This window comes from Emydura macquarii, unplaced genomic scaffold, assembly GCF_026122565.2.
Source record: "Emydura macquarii macquarii isolate MOO-44397 ecotype Brisbane River unplaced genomic scaffold, CSIRO-AGI_Emac_v2 contig_67, whole genome shotgun sequence".
Taxonomy (NCBI): Eukaryota; Metazoa; Chordata; order Testudines; family Chelidae; genus Emydura; species Emydura macquarii.
Genome location: NW_027130204.1, coordinates 8463860 through 8487511, shown reverse-complemented (window position 1 = coordinate 8487511; position 23652 = coordinate 8463860). Strand labels below are relative to the sequence as shown.

Below are 23652 nucleotides of genomic sequence, written 5' to 3'. Positions count from 1 at the left end.
CTTCCATTCCACCGGGTGTTTGAGGTTGGAGAATCAGGGCCGTACACAGGAATAAAAATTTGACCCCTTTTGGAGGGGCACATTCAGTACCCACACCACAGTCCCAGGACCCATGGGGCTCCCTCTCCTCACTGCAGCCCTGGGGCCAAAATAGCTCACCCTCTCCCTTCCTCCCCCCTGGGCCTGGAGGAGTGCTGTGCCCCCACTTACCCACCCCCATGCACCCCCCTGCTCAGAATTCATCAAATGCTCAGAGATGGCTGCTGAAAGGAGCTGCACGTAGGCAGTATTACGTCCAATTCAAGTGTAGGGTGCTCAGAAAAGAGCAAATGCCAGAGTTCACCAAGATCGACATTCATAGTCATAGACATTCATCCTGGAGTGGCAATGGCTTTTGTATATTAAAACAATAATGAGAAGAAATTAGCCAGCAAGGACTGACCGACCCATAGGGAGTGTGTGTGTATAAAGCTTTTAGATCCTCTAAAAAAGGGAATTTACTATACTTACTACTCCCCTCCCCCTACCCCCAGAAGAACTGTTAATCTAGAATACTGACTCAGGTGATACACATGAATATTTTTGCAGGCCAGCCCTGCAGAGGAGATGCAGCAAAGATGTGAAGAACTGTGGCTACAGTTACACTGCAGAATAAGAAACCCCACAGCTGCGTCTCAGGGTCCAAGGCAGCTGATTGGGGCGCACAGCACAGGGCAAAAATAGCAGTGTAGAGGTTCCCACCCAGGCTGGAGGCCTGCCTCTGAGACCCTGGGCTCCAGCCCCACCAAGAACCTCTACACTGCTATATTTTGCCCAATTGCATGAGATGGACTCAGTTAATCCAGGCTCCGAGACTTGCTTCTTCATGGGTTTCTTGTTGCTTTTTTGTTTAATTGGGGTTTTTGGCGCATTGTGCACCTACCCTGAGTCTGAACTGTGCCTGCTCCTGGCTGCAGCAATGCCAAGGCTGGTTGAATAGCTACAGTACTTGTACTTCCAGGTTTGCCATTCAGGAAAAATACTTTCTAGCACCATTAATATTCATTTGCTAGGAGAAAAATGTTGAAGTTGAAAGATATAAAGTGATTCACATAAAGTGGAAGAAAAACAATGGCTGCAAGGTTTCCTCTACTCACTTTCACACAGCAAAAAAACAAAAAAGCAGTGGGAACAGCTCAACAGATGCACTTTTCAAAAAGATAGCTTGAATATTTGCAGTGAAGAGTTGCCCTCAGTGTGCATTGGGTTCCCTGCTCCACACATGGTGTTAGGAGTACAGCAACTGAGATCCTTCATGAAGGCAAATGGTTTTCAGGTGCTTTCCACTACATATATGTAAAGCTTGCAGAGATTTCATAAGCCAAGTCTTAGTGCAACCCAAAAGATTCTAGGCACACTTCTAGCTGTACTGCAGCAGACTAACTAGCAAATACATATGACTATTTGTGAGAGTGAATGCAGGCAGATGGTTGGTTTTGGCATTTAGAGTATTTCTGTACATTGGTCTATAGCTGAAAGAATTACTGCAAAAGTCAGTCTTTAAACCAATTTAATGAAAATACAAGGTTTAAGTATCATCTTAAAGTCACCAAGGTGATTGGGGACGAGTATAACAAGTTGTGTGCCTTAGTTCAGCTCAAATCCAATGTCTTATCTCCCCTTTTATATGACCTGAATACTCAGTGTAAAATCTCTTATCACAGGAAGGGTAAACATATAAAAAAAACAGTAAGCCACCCTAATGACAATGGCGACTAGTAGGAAATGCTAGTAAATAGTTAAATAGCTTAAGTCTACACATTACTCTAATATCCCGGAAGAGATGCTGTCTTCCAGGCTGCTCTTCTCATTTACACCAATTTAATAACATCTTTAAGGGAAGGCTAGATAGGGCAAAGCACATAAAACGTGTACAAGGGGAAGAATTTCCCTGAGACAGCCCCTGAATGGGGGTGTCTATTATAGCAGCATGTGACTGCACAGCCCACTGTATATATTTACTGTATTTATAAGTCCCCCAATTCAAAACTAGAAATGTTGTGACCATCAAATCAGGCTGTGTCTCCATGGTAGGAGGATCACTGCCCCTTAAACTGCTGCACTTGCATTTCCAATACTCTCCTCTAGCAAGGTGCTCACTCTTCCAGGTGGAGCTGTATTCTAATACACATGAAATCGTTTTAGCACTTGCATTACTGCAACAGCTTCAGGAGTTACCTCATTTAAATCACCAGATACTTGAAAAGAACTAACATTATCAAAAGAAAAACGCAAACTTAATCTTCTATTTCTCACTTGAAAGATTAAAGTAAAATCACTGTTCTCTTTCACACACAATGAGCAGAAGCTTAGCAGTCCTGCCGTAAATGGACTAAGCAGGGGCTCTCATGGCCAGTCGACTGGCTGCAGAGTGGAGGCTCCACCCAGTACACACACCAGTGGGAGAAGTAGGGGCCATTTTTCAGGTCAGATGATGCAGTGAGTTTATTGTTCTCTCCACAGCAGCAGGCACCGAGTACCGGCCAAGTGCACTTTGTCCACAGAGGGATGGAGAACTGAAGAATAGGGAAAGAGGGCCTTGTCAGGCCACAGGCTCCTAAGGGAGTTCCCATCCATTCCTCAACAGAAACCTGCCTGCTTCAACATGTGGTCAAAAGGACTGGGCCCATAATGGAAGCTCATAATCATTGATGACTGAGGTGTGTGGCACTACAACAATTTTTATAAGTAAACTGAAGTTCACTGAGCCCTATCAATATCTAAACTCTTAAAATATTTGGAGGCACAAGTATGTGTGTGTGTATTCGTTTTATTCATAATTTGAGTTGTCTTGGGATACCAAAAGTATTTCTAATTAAGGTGATTTAACAAAATTGCTGACCTCATTTCATAACATCCACTGATCCATTTCTCATTCAATGGCAATATCAAAATGTTAAAAGGAACATAAAAACAAACATGCACACAATTGTACAGTTTTCATAAAGGTCTATTTCATTATTTGTGGGTAGCGCATTAAACAGTTAAATACATTTAAATAATGTATAAGTGACTGCACTAATGCAGAATTGATAACTAGATAGGTAACCAATTGAACTAGAAACCAGCTAACAAGTAACTGTCTAAAATACTTTGAATACAGCTCTTGTTCTAGGTCATCCCTCTTGGAAAAAAAGCCTGCTGATCACATTGGAAATACATTTTTAAGGCCAAATTCTTCTGATATCCCTCCCCTGCAGCAGTTTCTTTAGCTGTTTTAAGCTTCCAACTCCAGGCCAAGACCAAGTTTATGACCTCCAGAATTGATGCTCTTTCCATCTACCAGGGCGGAGAGTGTAAGCTTCACACCTGTAAGATTAAAACAATCCTGTGTTAACATGTAATCTCAAAGTGCTAACTACTGTGTCAATCAACAGTTCTTAGTTTCATCACAAATCCAAGTTAAATTACAATTACTTTCCAAGGTAGTAATTAATTAGTAAACCACATTCTAAAGCAATTTCCACTTACTTACATCAAGTCCATTAAGCTTTTAAAGGAAGTTATACAAAACTAAGATCAACAATGACACATAGGCACCAAATGACTATTTGAGGACTTTTAAAATGAACTAAAAAAAATGCAAATTTTATATAAGTAGCACATTTGATATAGTGGACTTATGAGATTATTTATTGACAAACTAATACGGAAGTAAACTGTTTTATATATTATGGCTCACACAAAGAATATGCCATGTATGTGAGATTTTCATTTATTTATTGTAAGATAGAGGAAGGTTTAGAGATACTGCGCAAGAATATTTTTGCCCAAACAGAACACCAACTTCCATGAACTTGGGAAAAAATGTGCAATTTTAGGAATGAAGCTACCTTAATCCTGGCTGTTTAAAGAGCTATCAGCAACCATTAAAATCAGACACAAGACCCTTGGAGGAAGACTGAAGAAATTCGCATCAACTTAATTAAAACTAACCCCCTCACAGATACATACACAGAATCTGGAAGTGAAGTATTCTTTTGTCTGAGCCCACAAGTGTCTCAGCAGAAAAAGAGGCCAGGTTCAGTAAGCTAGGGTCCCTTTCTGGCTATCCTAATCAAATCAAATGTCAATTGAAGATCCTGTATACTGAAAGTGATTTAGGCTATGACTACCCTACAGAAGTTACAGCTAGTGCAAATGATCTAAGCCGATGGCAGAATTACTCCAGCTCCCGCAAGCGGTGGTAGCAATGTCAGCAGGAGACATAGCGCTGTCCCACTGGTGCATGGGTTTGTATAACTTATGTTGCTCAGGGGTGCTTATTCACACCTCTGAGCGAAATAACTTATAATCGACATCAGCTGTAATTCATAGATAGCTGTAGACTCCACTTCCTTCCCCCCAAACCTCCATCCGAACAAAGGAATGCTGGCACAAAGGGGTCCATTTATAACTCTAATTTGACATCCAGAAAGCATTTTGAAGCAAGCTAGAAAACATTAAAAACCAAACACTTTTCTGGCCTTCTTAATGCATAATAAAGCAGCTAACAGGAAAAAGCCCAATTTTTCAAAAGTCAATTGCAGGTGTAAGGTTAAATCTACAAGAAACTCAAATAATTGGAAATGCAGAAGTTACATACTAAGTTACATTAACTCTGTCCCCCACTTGACAATTTCATCTTCCCTGGTTTCCTCCTGCTTTTTTCCAAGGGGTGGGGGTGTTTTGGATCAAAGATATAGAAAAAAAAATCCTCCAGCCTGTGCACTACAATATGAACAGCCAACGTACTTACAGAATTTACAAAGGGAAAGTGTGCCCTATGCAGCACTGGTTTATACTTGACTTCATGTCTCCATTGTACACATGCTATATCTGTCATTTGGATCATACACTTGCACATGGAACTATAAGGAATGCTCAATATTAGATAGACTATTAGATAGAATCAGGCCCTTAACAAGGAGTGGAGGATTGACTACCAGTTCCTGATTAGACAAATAGTATGAAGATAGTAAAATAGTTTGCTGAGTAAAGAAAGCACAACCAGGAGACAATTAAGAATAAAGTATTCTATTTTTAGTAGCATAACAAAGTGTTTCTAAATTGATGGATAAAGCAATCAGTTTTTCAGTGCACTGATATAGAAACTAAGAACAGCTCAGCTACCTTTAACTGGGTGTATAAAGGATTTGGAAATTCTCAGTTTTTAATCCTAACGTTAAAATTTTCTTATTGTGTGTTTTTGCAAACTACAACTGTCCTGAAAGGATTTCTATCTTTAAGTTAAGAATACGAACAGACTTTTATCTGGGAATTTCCTTAGTTTTTACAACAGAAAGAGCCATCTTCCTCCTTCCGCCCATGCACTTGTCCTATGATTTCCTCCTCCTACCCCCCCAAAAGCAGTAGCTGCAATCATCCGTATGCAATTGAAATTGATAGGCATCTCTTTTTGTCAACCGTGAAGTCAAGACAGGATCTATATCCTAGTCAGAGAGATGAATCCCAACATGATTTAATACACTAGCTGTTAAACTCTGTTGTCTATACCAAAGTTGCTTAGTTTTTTAAGCAAAACTATGCTGAATGAGTCCGCTCCACGAGACAGCCACATCTTGTACGTGGTGTTAGTGCTATTTGGACAGAAGCTACTCAACTCAAAACCAAAAAGAGGTCAGGTTTCTCTCATGTAAGTTTCATGTTTTAATGGTTTAGTTATTCATCATCATGTTTTATACCCAGAAGTCATGAAAACTAGCAGCGCAAATGGACAATCATTGAGAACAATATTGTTATGAAGGTATTAACTGAACACAGATAAACTACGTTGGCCGGTGATCAAAGGAAGTGTAAGTTACTGCACTTGCTTAATAACTTCATAATAGTTTTAACCTGAACTAGATCTTCAAAAAAAAAACATTTTTCACTCTGCTGTAAGAAGCTGATTAATGGATACTAGCAAGATGACAAGCTGCCATTTTCTATGAATGATAGTTAGACCTTCCAGAATACTACCAACAAAAATGTTCTTGTTATATTAAGATTGCTATATCTTGTTTGTTGTCATAGCAGCGTAACACTGCATTGAAAGTTTGGAACACATGTAAAAATCAATCTCCCTGGAAAATGAAATGAGGACACACTTAGCCCTAAATATTCTAGAAGTACCATTGGATTTAACCAAGCAGAACTCAAACTCAATAGGAGATTCTCCCTTTCAATCTATATTGGAGGCAAACAGATTGCAGATTGCTTCTCTTTCCCCTCTTCAGAATGGCTATCAGCTTTAACTGGCATATATGAGTGGTAGATATTTCAACAGCAGTTCCATGCACAACACATAGGAATGCATTACTGTGGCAATAGGATTCATTTATGTAACATTTACCTGGCCTCAAGGTCTGGGTGTAACCCACTCCAACTAAACTAGAGTTGTTCACTTTTGCCTGCAACAAAATGAAAAGCTGGGTAAGAAGTGGCAATTCAAAGAAAACCATAAAACAACATTCTCTGCTATAATCTTGTGGTAACTAGAACAGTGTCACCATCAACAAACACCACAAATTTAAACCAGAGTTTATAATTCTGCAGTATCTTTGTACCTACAGGATATACTTCTTATTTCCAGTATACCAACCAGTATCACATCACTACCACAGTCACCACCCTTCTTATCCCAGAGGGAAAGTAATATAATTTGTGAGAGGGCATGCCAAAAATTCACCTTTCGAACCATATTCCAACATAATCTGTTATCTGAAACCTTTGTGTAGGACTTTTCTAGGAAGTGAGCCAATTCAACCTTTTTGATGCCTCTGAGATGAATTTTATCAGAACAATCCACATCATCATCTAATGGCCTCCATTGAGGAAACAGAATGTCATCATTTCACTGAATCAAGGAGTAACCACTTAGTTGCTGGGCTGGTATATTCCCATACTGACCATGACTGTAATATTCTTAATCAATAGTATGTGCAACAGCACGAGAAGTTCAAGTTTGCAAGACTCTTATTTAGACCCAGTGATATCTCTTGCCTGACACTACCCAATTCAAAATTGAAATTACATTGGAGCAAGCCAAGCTCTATTGTGGATGTGTGTATGCACAACTGACTATGGGATGGGGTGCTAACTGGTGCAATAGAATTCTCAGCATGGGAACCTGCTGCAGTTACCTGAAAAACTGCTCTAGAGTGATTGAATTTAATGTGTAGAGCACTGAATTGTGTTACTTTAGGCATAGTTAGGAGGCCTTCTATAGAAAAAGTAAATCAGATACTTAAGGGGACTCTGTTGTATATAGCTAAAGTCACATACTTAACCAGGTATAGTAGTTAACATCTGGGCTATCAAAGACTTTTACATTAGTGATACAGAAGAGTAAATGGCATACTTCTTGACTGTTCCATATCAATATTTATACCACAATAAAAAGACATCCAGTTGTATATTTATACAGATTGGGGGAACAAGAGCAGGGCTTAAATCTTTTCCTTAAAGCCATACTTACAGAGATAGAAGCAGAGGAATCCAACTGGTATTTAGCGGCAATGCCGAAACGAGTGCTGTTGCTGCCTGCTGTCCAAGCTAGATTTACAGCAGTATCAAGATTGTCACTCACTTTCTGGTAAATTGAGCCACCAAATTCTGACCCATCATTGCTGCAAGGCATTTTCAAGTGAAATTAAATTACATGTATCTAAAGATATAATATAAAGCCTTACAATTACATTTAGCTTTTACAGTTTTGCCTGTTACTACAAGCTTCGCAAATACAATTCTTTAATACTCACACGTTAGTGTGCAGTTGGAAGTCTCCAGTCTTGTAACCCACAGAGAAGTTATTCCTTGTCAGCTTTGATTTGGCACTATCGAAAGTCATCTGATAACCAGCAAGCCAACCCTCGTAACCAACAACAGCGGAAGCATGGATTGCAGGTCCAGCAAAATCAAAGTCAACATCACAACCAAGGTTTACGCATTCACGTTTATAAGATGACTTAATTTTGCCACTTTTCTTTCTGAAACAAAAATTATTTAAAAAAAAAAAAAAGACTTCATTCTTCCTCTAAGTAGTAAAAATTAGATTTACAGTTACTGGCAGTAGGCACACAAAGGCCATTACAGATCAAGTGTCAAGTATGGGCAAGACATAACTGACCAGCCATGGAACCAAATACAACAACCCATTAGAAAGCTTTGGAAAAAAACAAGAATTATACATCTGGAGATTAATGAATGAAGAGACCTCCTCGCTCCTTTATTTCCCTCCTCCCCCAAATTCTCTCAATAAAGTATTTTCTTATATTTGGGCAAGTAGAGCCCTGACTACTGTTCTAATAAATCCAATCCTCTCAGAGAACAAACTATCATGGTGGGAGCAAAACATTTTATATCAATCCACCAAAGAGCCACATTCAAATAGATGTAGCAGCCTGTGTTAACAGCAGTAATTTTGGTTCACCAATTTCAAGCCATATACATACTCTTCATTCAGTTACATTAACCTATTAAATATTCATTTACATGCAAAGTTATTCCCCTAAACACATCCAAAAGTACTATCTAACAAAAACAAAACAAAACTCTTACCCCGTGTTTGGTGAGAAGGTCGTGTCAAATGTCAGCTTCAAACCTTTGGCAATCTAATGAGGGGAACAAAAGCTATTAACTTAGATCTCTACTGGTTAAATGAAAAAATTAAATATAAGTAGTATGTCAATTTGTTACCTGGTCTTCAATCGCAATTTCTGTTCCCAGAGTGTTATCTGTGTTCCATTTTTCTGTGAAAGTCAGACCATACTCAGCCCATTTGTATTTGGTCTCCAAGCTCCCATTCACTTTCCCTGTGTCTGTGTTTGATGAACCAGATGTTGTGAATTCCTAATAAGACAGCATAGGTTACTCCAGAGTTGCACACACACCAGAAAGTCACACATCATAAAGGTATCTTTTTTCAAACTTAAAAAACCCCCAAAACCTAAACATTACACAGCCATAAGGTAACATTATCCTCTTCAACCAGTTTGAGTTAAATAAAAGAGAGTGAGAAACGACTTGCTAGAAAGGATCTTCCAGATTTTCAAACTTGACTAAGAAATTGCAGTGTGTGCGCTGATACTTCAAAGTTCAGAAATATAAAACCCAATTCCAAGTGCAATGGACTTCCTTGCCTACACTTGTTTCTGAATCAATTTGTTTCAAGTCATTGTTTCCTTAAAAAGCAGAAAAATATATTTTTACAAGTACAAAGGTGAGTTTGGTGCTCATGTTAGCAAAGCTATATTAATAGCACTGATTAAAACCAAGCACAGCTCAGACAGCATCCCAGACAACTCTGCCAACGTGCTGCAATCCTCATATAATACTATTCCCGTCCTTCGTGCCCAAAAGACTATCATGCTACAATTGTGAGATGGCTCTACGCAGATATTGTAATTAAATAAATGTCCAGGGACTAGAGAAGAAATGTTATAGTTGTAATTGAGAAATGATTTGAACATAAGTCTCTCAGTGAAAGGGCAGCACTAGTCTGCTGGTTCTTAAGCAGGGATATTCATAACCACACAAGTGAATCATGTCTCCAAAGTAAAAATATAATTACATAGGGAGACCATTTATGTTTGAGACTGACATTAACTGATAGTAAGTTTATTAACAGACTCCATTCCTTACACAGAATTATGTATTTTAGATTCAGAACTCTAAATATATAACTGCTACACTAAGTTATTTTAAATAAACATAGTCTTTATATTAAACATCACCCTAGTTATTAAAACTGAAGTTTATAAACATTAGTTGCCTCTCACTATTTATGCTCTTTACTTTTTGCATCTGTCTTCTTGAGAGAATGAAAAGACTAGTCAATATCTACTTTCCAAACTTGAGCACAATGCTGTTGGCTAGCAAATGCTGGAGGGAATGTTTAACAACCAGTCTTTCCACTGCGATTTTATTAAGGATATGGAAAAATTTCTAATGGTCTTAGATTTGTAAATGGTTTTTAAAACGTCAAAATTTTGACCCAAGATATATCTGACTGGGTTTGTCTACATGGTGCAGCAATGTACACTAAATGGGTGTGAATTCTAAAGCACACCATAGTGTAGCACACTAACCGGCCCATGTCAACCCTTCTGGCATGCAGTAAAAGTTCCCTACTGCAAATGTACTAGGGAACTTTTACTGCATGCCAGCAGGCTCTACCAGGTCCAGTTAGTGCGCTCCTCTAGTTCACACCCCTCTAGTGTACAGTGCTGCACCATATAGACAAGCCCTGTGTTTCCCCCTATGCCCACTATAATCAGCTATGTAGTCCTTAAGGTACAACATGTATTTTTATTATTAGAGGGTGCATTAGGTTTTATTAAAAGAGTATGTTTAAACCAAGCATTTCTGGAGTATTGTATCAATCCCACCATACACTAAAGGAATATTTTAATATTCCTGTAGACAAAACATATATGAATCCCAGAATTAGATGCTAAAGATCTATCTTAGCTAAAACAAAAAACTTAAAATTGATGAAATGAGGTAGCTTTATATGAAACAAATTTACTTTGGCTAAAATGATGTTTACTTGCAGCATATTATTTAGCCACTAGATGTAGCAAAACACAGAGTTTCAGACAGGGTGCAGTCCTTAGTAAACAAGGGAAGAAAAAGCTGGAATTCAAGTTGTGTTGAAGCCTGTTTCCCTGTAGCTGTCGCCTTTTTCTTTAAGGAATACCTACTGTTTAAGGCAGGCTGCAATTCCATAAAACAAGTCTTCAGCCTTTAGTTTCTCTCTATTATAGTGATAATAGTCACTACAGGGTTTGCTGATATATCTATACCAGGAGAACACTTCCTGAAACCACACCCCTAGTGCAGAGAAAACGTCTACCGGCAATGGTTCTTTTGGGGGAACAGGTTCAAGCTGTACCAGCAAAAGGAATATCTTCTATGCCAAATCACTTTTTCTGCGGATATAACTGTATCTATCTTAAAATAACTATGTTAGTCAGGGGTGTGATTTTTCTCCCACCTCCCACCAACAAAGCAATGTTGGCAAAACTTTTTAGTGTAGACCAGGCATTACTAAGATGTTTCAAAGGCTAGACATTTTCAAGAAATATTAGTATGACATAAGGGCCATCAGCCTTTATTCTTCAGTTTGTAAACTTATCATGGGCTGATTCAGAAAGAAACATCCCCTGAGAGTACAATACTGAACGTGTCTCCTGCTCAAGGATCCAGTATGTCAGTGTCAGGACCAGAGTGACTGGTCAAACTATTGTTTCAATGTTCAATAGTATGGAATCAGATTTATAGAAATGTAGGGTTGGAAGGAACCTCAAGAAGTCATCAAGTCCAGCCCCCTGCACTGTGGCAGGACCAAGTAATCACAGACCATCCCTGACAGGTGTTTGTCCAACCTGTTTTTATAAACCTCTAATGATGGAGATGCCACAGTCTCCCTTGGAAGCCTATTCAGAGCTCAACTACCTTTATAGTTAGAAAGTTCTTCCTAATATCTATCTTAAATCTCCCTTGCTGCAGATTAAGCCCCCTATTTCTTTTCCTACCTTCAGTGGACATGGAGAACAATTGATCACCATCCTCTTTAAAACAGACCTTAACATATCTGAAAACTTATCAGGTGCCCCCCTCAGTTTTCTCAAGACTAAACATGCCCAGTTTTTTTTTTTTTGTTTTTTTAAAAACCTTTCCACATAGGTCAGGTTTTCTTAACATCTTATTTTTGTTGCTCTCCTCTGGACTCTTTCCAGTTTGTCCACATCTTTAAGTGTGGCCACCAGAACTGGCCACAGTACTCTACTGAGGCCTCACCAATGACAAGTAGTGCAGTCACTTCCCATGTCTTACATACACTCCTGCTAATACACCCCAGAATAGAAGCTGTTTTCACAGATGCATCACATTGTTGACACATTCAATTTGTGATCCACTATAACCCCTAGATCCTTTTTGGCAGTACTATAATGGTCTGAGATATTTACAATGAGCACAAGTAGTACCAATAAATATTTGCAGAAAACAAAATGAAATTTCTATATTGTCTGATATCAATCTTACCTCTAAAAATGGTTCTGCTGTTCAGTCATTTTCACACACAAAATGAATGACAGCCAACATATACCCTATCTAGCACCTTTACAAAGACAACAAAACAACTACTTCTGATTACTGCATGTCAGCATACAGGGCAATGAGACTTACATTTGGAGTTGCAGACCTCTATTGCCCTCTGAAGTGTACTGTGAAGCAAAGACTTATCAAAGGATTCTGTCAACTAGTTACCTTTGTCCATAAAAGCTCCCTTTGATAAGCAGGAAAGATTAACAAAAAATATTGTGAATTTAAAACTCACCACCCCGCTTGCAGACTTTGTTTTCACGTCCAGTTTCACCAGCCCAAAGCCTTAGGAAGAAATTAAAAAGTGCACTGTAATAATTTCATAAAGTGTGTGTATTTTTCTAAGTAATAAATTTTAAAAAAATACTTCAACCATTGGCCAGAGGACTATAAATCCTATGAACATTGAAACATCCATAATCAGTATTGAACTGACTAATTTTCTCTCAAACTTTAAAGTGAAAAAGAGAGAGCAGAGGCCAGTTTATCGAACACCAATGATTACTAGGAGATATTTTTTCAGTTAACTAAATGGAAGTTTTTTGCTTCTGTTCTCCACAAATTCAAAATTTGTGCTCTTTCTGGCTTTTATGCTGCCACCAGTAAAAGTCTGCAATCAGAATTTATCTTAAAGTTAAGTTGATGTGTGAACCAGAATAGAATCAGTTCATTCTATAGCACCGTTGAGTCAACAGAGCTAACAAAGGTTAGTGACTCAAATAAGCTAGGAAATAACTCCAAATACACAAAGGGAATAGATTTAAGTAGGTGCCATTTTTATATAGTCACCCTTCTGACAATTAGATGTACTTTATAATATATTAAGAAAATAACTCAATTTATGGGTTTTTTTTCAGAAATGTCACTCTTACATGACAGGATAAGCATTACAAATACAGTCACTCCCACCCATTCTCCTAAAGGATGCTCAATACAAGAATCCACACCAGACAAGTCAGTTGACTTATTCAACTTTAAAATAATCAGGAATTACACACACAAGGGAACCAGTCATATCCTCTACCTCTCTGCCACTGTAAGGCTGCTCCCGATCATCGTCTAGTCAAGTCCAATTAAGTGTCTCATGCAGCAGGCTTCCACCACTAAGTTACTTTAGAGATCTGTTAGACTGTTTTTAAATTTGATATTACTCCTAGTTAATTTGTATTACAGTGACAACCTGAGGCCTCAGCCAAGACTAGGGTCTCACTGTGATAGATGCTGTCCATATGAATAGTAAAAGCCAGTGCCTACCCTGAAGAGCTACACAGAACTATAGTCTAAATAAATAAGTGTGAGGGGAAAAAAAAGAGATCATATAAGCAGAAGATTGGGAATTGAAGCACACAGATTACGATCCCTATCCTGCAATACACTCTGGCAGACTTCTGTGCTCTGCAAAGCCCCAATGAAGTCCATGAGGTTCCTAGAGTCTGCCTCGCAGGAGCTCATTGAAGGATTCTGACCTGCAATGTAATCCCCCAAGGTCACACAGGCATTTTAATACCAGAAAGTCATGTTGCTTTAACTATATCTGCATAACTAAAGCAGCACAACCCCACAAGTATGAATGCAGTTATACAAGTATAAAAAGTACTTTACACTAGTATTAGTTCTTCCAATACAGGAAGGGGAACCACCACCAGTATATGGCACCTTTACACCATAACAATTGTGTCCACACTAGGGGTCATAAGTATAATGGGGTGGAGAGGGTTGTGTAAAACAGATACAGCTGAAGTCCCAATAACCAAGTTATTCCAGTATAACTTTCAATTGTAGACCAGACCACAGGAGAGCTGGGAGTTGAGACCCAGTTCTTGATTCCCAGTCAACTGCCTTAAGTGCAAGACCACACCTTCCTAGTAGTACTTCTATAAAACCCATTCCTTCCTTGTTGTTTACATCCTTCAGATATTTACCTACTTGTTTCCCATCTATTAACTTCTAACTAGCCAACACGTGCATGTCTGTCTCTCTAATTTTTCTTCAATGTCAGTTCCACAAGGCCTCCAATCATTTTGCTGCTCTTGGCGTGAACTACCTCCAATTTGATTAAATCCATGAGTTTATCCCAGCGTATATAGGTGCACACAAATTAACATTCCAGAATACATGCAAACTAAAAATGTTAGCTTCATGTGCTTCAGCAAAGTGACATTTCTTTTAAAAAAAAATTCAATATAAAGTATTATTCCTACCATATCCTTTGTTGAAGATATCTCTGGCAGATTTGCCAAGGTCTGCGTATGATGGAGGGATTGCCATTGGAGCTGGAAAGACAGAGTAACAGGCAAATTAATATTGAAACGTGTAATATAAAGATAGACAAACTATCCTTAATTAATTTTAAGCCCACTGTCTTCCAGCCAAAATTTATATATAAACAATTAAAAACAGATAGCTCAAACTAAAACAGTACATAATGATATTATTCTGTGATACACCTACAGCTTTTCATAGAAATATTATTTCAAAGTGGCATGGGTTTACCAAAGTGTAGCCTGTTCCTCCCCAAGTGAATTCCAAGATGGATTTCCCAGTGTTTAGTTAAAAAGTGAATTGCTCCATATTTCCAAATACCAGAAATTGTAAAAGTTTTCAGAGGAGAAAGATGCTTTTCTAAACCGGAGCACTGGACAGTTGTAGGAAATTGTGGTGAAGTCAACAGACTCTCTATACTCAACAGGATTCCCAGAAGATATTTTTGTCAAAACCCCACCAGATTTCCCCTCCCCCTTCCATTTTTTCAAGGGGGCATACAGGACTGTGTATCTAGTTTACATCTCCACTTGGCTCTGTATTTTAATACTAGATATCCAACTCAAGGAGAGAGATTCAAAAACACTAATAAGGTTAATAAATTCAACAACTGTTCTGATAACTGTTTTGATAGAAATCCTATACCCCCACAATGTGCAATGAGAAAGCCAAATCTTTTGTAGCTGACAACACCTCATCATTTCTATCACAATTTTTTGTGAAATTTGCAGATGTCAGTTATTTTAAAAAGTATCTAATGACCAATACAGTTACTATAGTTAATACATCCCATTACTATAAAAAAGCTGCATTTATTTTCTGGTCCAGCCTCTCATTCACTCATGCTGGCAAGAGTTGGGAGCAGTGCAGAGGAAATGTGCTCAGGACTTGCTGAAGAAAGAACTCACCATGTTGCTCTGAAGCAACTTCTGTAACAGAAGCTAGGTTGATGGAATCTAAGTTGAGCTCCCCAAAATCAATGAGAGCTATTAGGAAAGTGAAAGTCAAATAAGAGCTTTTATTGGGGAATGTAAGGAAGTTTGAGCCTTTACAAGCCTGTGGGGGAGCAATTGAGGTCCGATCAAACGGGTGGAGAAGCACAAAGTTGGGAGGGAGCCTTAGGCAGGTTAGGGATGTCTAAAACACTTCTCAATTTAACATGATTACCACCCACTCCTTTCAGACACCCACCACCACCCAACTCCTCATGTTGGCCTTCAGGACTATCTTTCTCTGCAGACATTCAACAACTCATCATAATGCAAGGCTGTTATCTCCTTCAATGGGAGCTTTCCCATAGACTTCAGCCAGAAAAGAATCAGACCCTTAAAAGGGTCATTGTCAATTTGAAGTGTACATTTTCATATTTCCACATTTTAAGTGTTTGTGTATTCCCTGGTCTGGTGTAAAAGTGCCAAAAACAAAAAAGGAAACTACACAGGGGAAACAGTTGAACTGACCAGACTAGACAAAAAGCACAAAGTATACAAACTCTATTCTCTTTCAGTTGTAGTGATCTTGCATTACAAGTTAAAAATTACAGTTGTCTAAAATTGTACCTTTTAAGTACATGGTGTCTCTAATGAGGAACTAACACACAGCTGCCTTCAACATGCCACCTGTTTGCCTCCTTATTGAGTCAAGTGTACAAAGGAATTTGCTTCCTTATTAATCTGTGTGCCAGAATATTCTATGCCTCCATTTTGTTTTGTAGGAGAGGGCACTAAATTGTCATTAATTAGGTTTCAAAGATTAACACCCTATTGAAATGAACAGGGCATATCACACTTTATTTTTTAAAAATGGGTAAATTAAGTCCTGCAGAAAACAATGGGAATTCCATAGTCTTTTGGATTTTTGGAAACCTCTACATGCCTTAAAGCACATGGGATCAAAGCAATGGTGCAAGCATCCACACTTTTTCAGAATGTTTCTTTCAAATTTTAAAGTTCCAGAAATTGCTATTGTACAGAGAAATCTCAATATTCAAGAACAATTAACAGCCATAATAATACTTTGTTTTGGAACGTAACATTACCTTTCTATGGTGCTAGCACATTTGTCAAGTGTACCTGTGCCCATCTTTCTAATTTAAGCAAATAAATCTCATTTTGGTAGATCCACCTACAGCCCAGCTATCCCTTAGGTAAGTGTTCTAAACTCTAGGCCAGCTCTTTACTCTGCAAAATAGTTGGATGTCCTTAATAAAGAATGGAATCATCTTGCCCTTGCATGAAGTTTTTTTTTTGTTTTTTGTTTTTTTTTAAAAGGCAGGTACAAACTAAGTCATTAATATTTATAGATTAAACAGTAGATCAGATAAATACGGAAGAATGTTTTAAGAGCTCGTTTGAAACTGCTTTGACTAAGAAGTTACAAGTTGTAATACACAACCAAAACAGTTTAAAAAGCTGCATTAGCAGACTAGTTACCACCTTTAAAGAAAGTTAGAATATGGTTTCAATTGTTTATAACTGTACTGCTGTTGCTCTGATTGAGGTATACAAACAATAAAAGATGTTGCTATTTTTCATCCTACTGTCTACTGTGCAGCCAGACTTACAAGAACAGTTCTTGCTGGTGATTAGTATTTCTTCCAAACACCACCACCCAAGGAAAAGCTACTTCTGATTTAATTTTTATAGTAATCTTCAGCATCAAAACATTTTGGCAGTGATAAAATAAATAAGACTTTTATTTTTAGTAGTACAACTTAAATTCAAAAGCACAGTCTCATACTATAGCAGCAGATGACTTATGCTAAACAATGAAGATGCCATGGAGGGTTATTAGCGGAGGTAGCAAAAAATTTATAATATTACAGGTTAGAAAGGTAATATGAAAATGATAATGCTAATTACATTACTGTAATAAGCATTTGCATGGGGACATACAAGTTGCTGAATATTTGTTGCATGTCCTACCTGCAAATAAAAGGTGAATCTAATTGTATGAATATCACCATAATTATTGCTCAGGTCTTAAAATGCAATCTAATCTGCATGCCTGTCACTTTTTGTTTTAGGTTAGTATAGATCAAATGAGGGACCAATAGTTAACTTGTGTCCTTGATGCTTTTATAGCCATCTTTCCTGTACTGGCACATTCAATAAAAGAATTGTGCTCATCAAGCCTATACTTCCCCACCCTCCATTCCAATTACCAAACCAACCCAAGTGAAGACAGAAGCAGTTTTTTCAATCCAGCCTTAAACTGTCAGTTTCTTTAATTAAAATTTATATTAGCCATGTAGATTTCAAAACATTATACTTCTAAATCCTGGATACTTATGAAGGGTAAGTTTATTGAGAGAAAGCAACCATTTGAATGAGCTTCCTGAATGTGACTGATGCAAACAGCAGCTCCACCCTGGTCTGTGGTTTCAAGGGATCTCTTTTCCCCTGTGCTTTCCTGGAAACACGGGGTCACAATCCTTGCTTGCAAGAAACCCCAATTAAGTTTTTCCCTTTACCAAAGAAGGAAGATAATTGGTGATTGAATCACCAGATAAGAAAAGACTCTGAAGGTGCCATAAAGAAATACAATTAGTGTGCAATGTTACCACAGTACACCTTTCCCTCAAGGTATTCTGTTTCCTGTCTAACTCCTTCACACCCTCGTACTAAAGACGCCTTGAGGAATTCTTAGAGGACAGATGGAAATTTAAGACAGCGGGAGGTGGATCGCGATGAAGAGCAGATTGAATCAAAACGTATTTTTAAGCAGATAAAAAAGTGTCTGGCCCCCAATTTTAGGAAGCAGGGATCCTGGTTTTCATTCCAAAAGGTTGGACCCATCAAGAGCGGGCGCCTTTTTCAGGAGAACGCTGGGCTGACCTTAGCCCTCGGTGGTCGGTCTGAATCTTAACACGGCTACTCAACTTATCCCAACCTGACTTAGCCATAGTCTTGCTGCAGTTCTTTCCCTACTTACGTCTCGGAGCCGGAGGGGGACATGACGGAGGATAAGTCATAGCTAGGCCAAGCTAACGAATCTACAAAGAGGGGGGGAAACCAACATCCAAGGGTGAGCGGGGTGTGTCTGCGCACACTGGGCTGCCCCGCTACGGCCCCGGCAGGGGACGGGCTCCCCCCTCTCCCCGGCGCAGAGGCCCGGCCAGACACGCCGCGGCTGCAAGGAGAACGCGGCCATCTTAGGGCGTCCGCCCGCCCGCCCGCCCCTCCCGCCGGCCCGGCCCGGCCCGGCCCGGCTCGCCCTGCTCTGAACTCGCCTCGCGCCCCTCCCCCACTCCCCAGCCCGGGCTCCCTTCCCAGGGGAGCGGCCCGCTACCCTCCAGGGCAGGGCTCGATCCCCATCCCGGGGAGGGGGGCGCGCCCCCACTCAGCCCCTCCCCAGCCCCGTCACCTGGCCGGCCGGCGAGCGGGGGCTGTCGGAGCAGAGCCGGGAGGGTCTTGCCGTGGGGAGGCCGCGCTGGCTGCGGCCGCTCGAAAGGCTGGAGGGCGAAGTGAAGGAGACAGTGAGAGTGACCGACGACCCGCCCGCCGCCGCCGCGCGCGCGCAGGACCCCAACGAGCCGGGGCCGCCCCACCAACCGCCTGCCCCCCCGCGGACCCGGGCAGCGCCCCACCCGCAACCGGGACACACACCCCTCACCTCACCCCACCCCCTCGGGGCGAAGCGGGGAGCCCGGCGGCGGAGGGCGAAGAAGGGAGGCGGCCGCCGCTGAGCAGGCACCGCGAAGGCAGCCCCAGGCAAAGGGGGGGGGTCCTGTGGACCATGCGGGGCGGAACGCCGAAAGGGAGGGGCCTGTAGGGGCGGTGCGAAGGTGGGGTGGGCGGGGCCTCCAGGGGCAGAGAGCTGAGAGGAGGAGGGGGGGGGAAGGGAAGGACGAGCAGGTTGTAGGGGCTGGTGCTTGGAGGATGCTGCATGGAGGATGCCCAGAGACGGGAGAGGGAGGCTGGGGGAGGAGAAAGAAAGGGCTGTAAGTGGGCATGGGTAGTATGAGCCCCTCACAGCCGCATCTCCCGCTCCCACTGCCCCCAGACTGGGAGGGGAAGACCGTTTTTGGGTAGGGATATGTGCGGAGTGTGGACAGCTCTTGTATTCATGCGCCCTCGAACGTTTTCTCCTCCATGCATGCAGCCACCCCTGCACCAGGCCTTCCAGTTCAAGTCGCTCGCTTAAACACCCGCACTTTCTTTCCAACGGACTATGAAGCTTTCTGCCATTTCTGTATTGCTGCATTACTGCAAACGGACTTATCAAAAACCAGAGGAGCGGCTTTGTCCACACTAGCACTTATGTCGGTCAAGGGTGTGAAAAAAACACTCCCACCCCCCCATAGCTCCTGTCACTCCTTGGGAGTGGTTTAATTATGCTAGCAGGAGAGCTGTCTCGCATCAGCATAGAGCCGTGACAGGGGAGACCTTATAGTGGCACAGCTGCAGCGGTACATCTGTGCTGCTGTAAAGTCTGTAGTGTAGACAGAAAACACTGGATTTTTTTTTAAATGCACCACCCACTGCAACACATCAAACCCCAGTCTCTGATTTTTATTTATTTATTTATTTATTTTTTATTGGTGAGACAAGGGGGCAGTTGCATGCTTTCAAAGGCCTGTGTCTTATTTTCCCATCCCTTGTTCTGGGAAGCTTTGCATCTGTGATGCACATTAGCAAGGGAAGTTAATCTGACTGTGTAGTGGAGACCAGCTCTAAGTAGGGAATCTAGCGTCAATTTTAACTCACCAAAACAAGAGGCCTTTGGTGTGTCTGGCATGGTACAGACCCTAGGAGTATATGCTCTAAAACATAGGACGTTCAGGGTGACAAATGTATTGCTATTTAAATAAAGAATCAAATGAAGTCAGCAACACCCCCCATTGGGATTTGGGGGACATGAGAATAAAGGTAAGTGTGCCATTATGGTGCTATTTTTGTAAGGGCATATGATCAGAGTGGCTACTTATCCCTGAAAAACAGGAAATTGTTGGACTTGGTTTCAGGGCCTGTCCTTGCTTCCAATTTACTACACACACACAAAAAGTCACTGCATTTTGTCCTGCTTTCGTAACTCTTTAATATGCTATAAGCAACATAAAGGTACCACCAGGTAGCTAAGCAAATGAATCTGACATGTACCTCAAGGATTGCACTCCCACCCCACATCTGGTGGACTGCCACCCTTTCTTTTCCACTGTCCCTGGTGCACAAATCCTCCCCACCACAGCTGCTGAAGCCTTTTCATGCACACCTCCCTGACACTCCACCAAAACCATCCCCTGTGCTGCCCTCCTCCCCTGCTATAGTGGTCCTGGCTTTTCCACTTTGAAAATGTGGGCACCCTATACATAATGTAAGAACACAAAAATAACGAGGCAACTGTCCTGTAATTGTTTCTGGAATATGTATTAGCTACGATTCCTCCCCTCCAACCAGTGATCCAGAAGTACTGTGGTCTAAAATGTTAAAAAGCATCAGTTAGGTCATTGGCACCAATAGCCCAGCCAGAAATCTCTGTTTACCGTGCTCATCGGATCACAGAGGAGATGCCTTTCTAAGAATGGAAAGCAGAGCTAGACTGAGTCACATGACTGTTCTGCAGCAATCCTTGTAATCGTGCCCTATGACAAACCCCACAGCAGAAATCGCTTAGTCACCAATACAATATTTTGCTGGGCAGAGGAACTGTCTGTATAGCACAGCTGGTTCCTAAGGTTTCTATTCCCCTCTAATAATACTGCCTTTTTAATTTATTTGGGACACAAAATGAGGTTCCCACAAGAGAATATAATTAATTCACTATGATATAATAACATGATTCATAATTTATCAGAATATATGGCACTAAAATAATATTCTGGATTATAGAAAATAGAGCCGTTTAGGAGCTGGGTCCAACATATTCCTGTCTGATATCCATAAATGATGTACAGAGCTGAACAACTGGATAAAATTTTCAGGTCCAACAAATTCATTCATGCAGGAGGAGCGATCAAGCTAATACAATTAAATAAAGAAAATGAGCATTTTACTGGAAAATCTATTAATGAGTTAATACTGAAAACACACACCAAAAGAGTGAACAACAATTAGGGAGAAGCATGGGAGGAGGAAATCAGTGTACTGGAACATTAATTAGAAATAAATAGATGTCTTGTTAAATACAAAATGGATTGTGGCATTAATTGTAAAGTAGTCCATTATTTAAAGCCACTTGGGGCACCAATCAGCCAGTCTCAACAAACTTCTAATCCACCTACCTGAAATCAGGCTTTTTTTTTTTTTTTTTTTTTTAAACTATGATATTATTTGGTTTTATTCTTAGAAAGCCAAGGATGTAAGAAATAACTGCCCTACCCTTAGGAAATGATGATGAATCACCTCTCTTTCACGAGCAACATAAAGACCAAATCTGAAGCAAGACCTCCTCCCCTTTGTATCAGCATTCTATTAAGGGTATAAAAACCCTGCATCCATGCCTCAGTTCCGCTCTAACTACAGACCCATCCTTTATGCCTTCAAAGTATTGTGGAAGGAGAGTCACTGTGAATCTGCAGAGATGATGTATTTGGAAAATAAAGTTACTATGGTAGGTAACTTCCTATTTCTTCATAACATTACCACTGCAAGGTCTGAGCCATTGTCACAACATACCGCCTATTCCCTTCTCTCTAAATTGGCTTTCCTCCACTATCTGTACCATTCAGCCAGTTCCTCCAGCTTATATTTCTTAACCACCACCACTTTGTGTGGCTCCAGGCACCAGACTCTATGATAATGCACATATCTGATATCAGTGAACTGAGCATGGGGTTAGTTGGAGGCAATTGTAGAGTTGTCATGAAAATGTACCAGCTCATGCATAAACTCTTTTGAGCCATTACCATGTTGATGATATTGAAAAATATTAAAAAGTGATGTACTTGCACATTAAAAAAAGAAAGAAGCAGGTAGAATTCATATCTATGCCATCAAATAGCTTGGCTAATCTGGAGATAGTGCTGAACGTTCGTACAAATAATTTAGGGCTAAAAACTGTAAGGACTTTGCAGATAGCAATTATCAAGTGTTTGACAGCCAGGAAATGCAGAGTTGAGGATAAACTAAAAAGAAAGTCAATCATAACAATTCAGCTAGGGTACCCAAATGACCAGAACTCTGCCAAGCACTTGCCCGCACGTTGAATTGTCCTGGTTTACCTAACAGTGTGATTTTAAACTGATTTCATTAAGCTGGTGCAAAAACTACCCATTCTTATTTCACTTTAATCCAGGCTTCTTTTGGTTTAGTTTAAGTCAATTAGGAAAAGGTTTAAATTAAACCAAAATAAATCACTCTTCAAACTAAAGCAGAGTGAACATGTAGGGTGTTGCACCAGTTGATTTAAACTTGCACAAATGCACATATAGGGATTGGCTATGCGCACACTAGTGCCAGTGGTTGGCTCTTGTGGGAGGGGGAGCAGGAAGGAAGATGATTCAGGGATTCCAGCTGGGAAGCTAGAATGGCAGCAGGAGGCTAAAGGGAGAGCTGGAGCACTTTGCAGTTCTGTAGCCAACCTGAGCTGGGGGAAGCATAGGTGCCCTTAGTGCTACCTATAGGATCATTGGGGCCGAAGGAAGTTGGACTCCCTTTGCTTGTATTAGGCTTTACAAAGGGCAGCACTGCTGGTGGGTGCAGGTTCTCCATTATCCACACATATACAGTCAATCCAAAAGCTCTCTATTCTTTCATAAACAATAAGAAAAAAGGAGGTGGGGGAAAAACTTCTGGTGCAAGAGAGATTAGACATCTAAGGGAAGGGGATGCCTGAGCTTGTACTTACTTCTGCTTTTGTGTTTTTCTTTGCCTGACAAATCCTTTCTCTTCTTTTTCTTTTTTCTTTTTTCTGGGGTCGCCATTTCCCTGGAGGTTTTCCCCTGTGCCTCAGGGAGTAGGTTCTGATCTGACATAGGTAAACATTGCTCTGCTTTAACTCCTGCACGTAGTCTGTTTTACTAAGGCTTTAAGGTGGCTAAATTGGTGGGCTTTTCCCCCTTGTAGGAGGAGCCATTTTAGGGGGAGCTGCCAGGGGGAGGGGTACTTTGAGTTTTCTGTTTTCAAAGGGAGCACAAGATTCTGGTAAAAGCACAGTCTAAGAACATTAAACTTGCTAAATGTTAATAAAAAAAAACTATAATTATCCTTTCAGTGGTAAGGCTCATAGGAATGCTGGTTCAGCTTAAGCACCCAGTTTCCCTAATTCACTGACATGAAGTAATGAAATCTGTATGATGTAAATAACGTGTGTAGCTGTTTG

The 23652-nt window shown here is 40.5% G+C and overlaps 1 protein-coding gene across 2 annotated transcripts; it reads right to left on the bottom strand.

The window, feature by feature from the left end:
• Positions 1 to 1532: 1532 nt before the first annotated feature.
• Positions 1533 to 23293, bottom strand: VDAC2 (voltage dependent anion channel 2). 2 transcript variants are annotated; one of them, XM_067539418.1, is made up of 10 exons: positions 18757 to 18910; positions 18325 to 18385; positions 14331 to 14402; positions 12365 to 12414; positions 8719 to 8871; positions 8581 to 8633; positions 7782 to 8009; positions 7499 to 7649; positions 6374 to 6431; positions 1533 to 3348 (listed from the first exon to the last, which is right to left on the bottom strand). In XM_067539418.1, exons 2-10 carry the CDS (start codon positions 18362 to 18364, stop codon positions 3257 to 3259), a joined length of 897 nt encoding a protein of 298 aa, XP_067395519.1. In that variant the 5' UTR covers positions 18365 to 18385; positions 18757 to 18910; the 3' UTR covers positions 1533 to 3256. The 2 variants fall into 2 exon arrangements, with proteins under 2 accessions (XP_067395519.1, XP_067395509.1); XM_067539408.1 differs by lacking the exons at positions 18325 to 18385; positions 18757 to 18910 and adding an exon at positions 23179 to 23293.
• Positions 23294 to 23652: the final 359 nt, after the last annotated feature.

What these genes read in the sequence shown, in the direction of transcription:
- VDAC2 (XM_067539408.1), bottom strand. Translation starts at nt 23,254, where the DNA reads ATGGCGACCCCAGAAAAAAGAAAAAAGAAAAAGAAGAGAAAGGATTTG. An exon ending in TATCTTCAACAAAGGATATG is followed by an intron (nt 12,415 to 14,330) that starts GTAGGAATAATA and finishes TTTCTTCCTAAG; the next exon opens with GCTTTGGGCTGGTGAAACTG. An exon ending in CAAAGTCTGCAAGCGGGGTG is followed by an intron (nt 8,872 to 12,364) that starts GTGAGTTTTAAA and finishes CTGTCTTATTAG; the next exon opens with GAATTCACAACATCTGGTTC.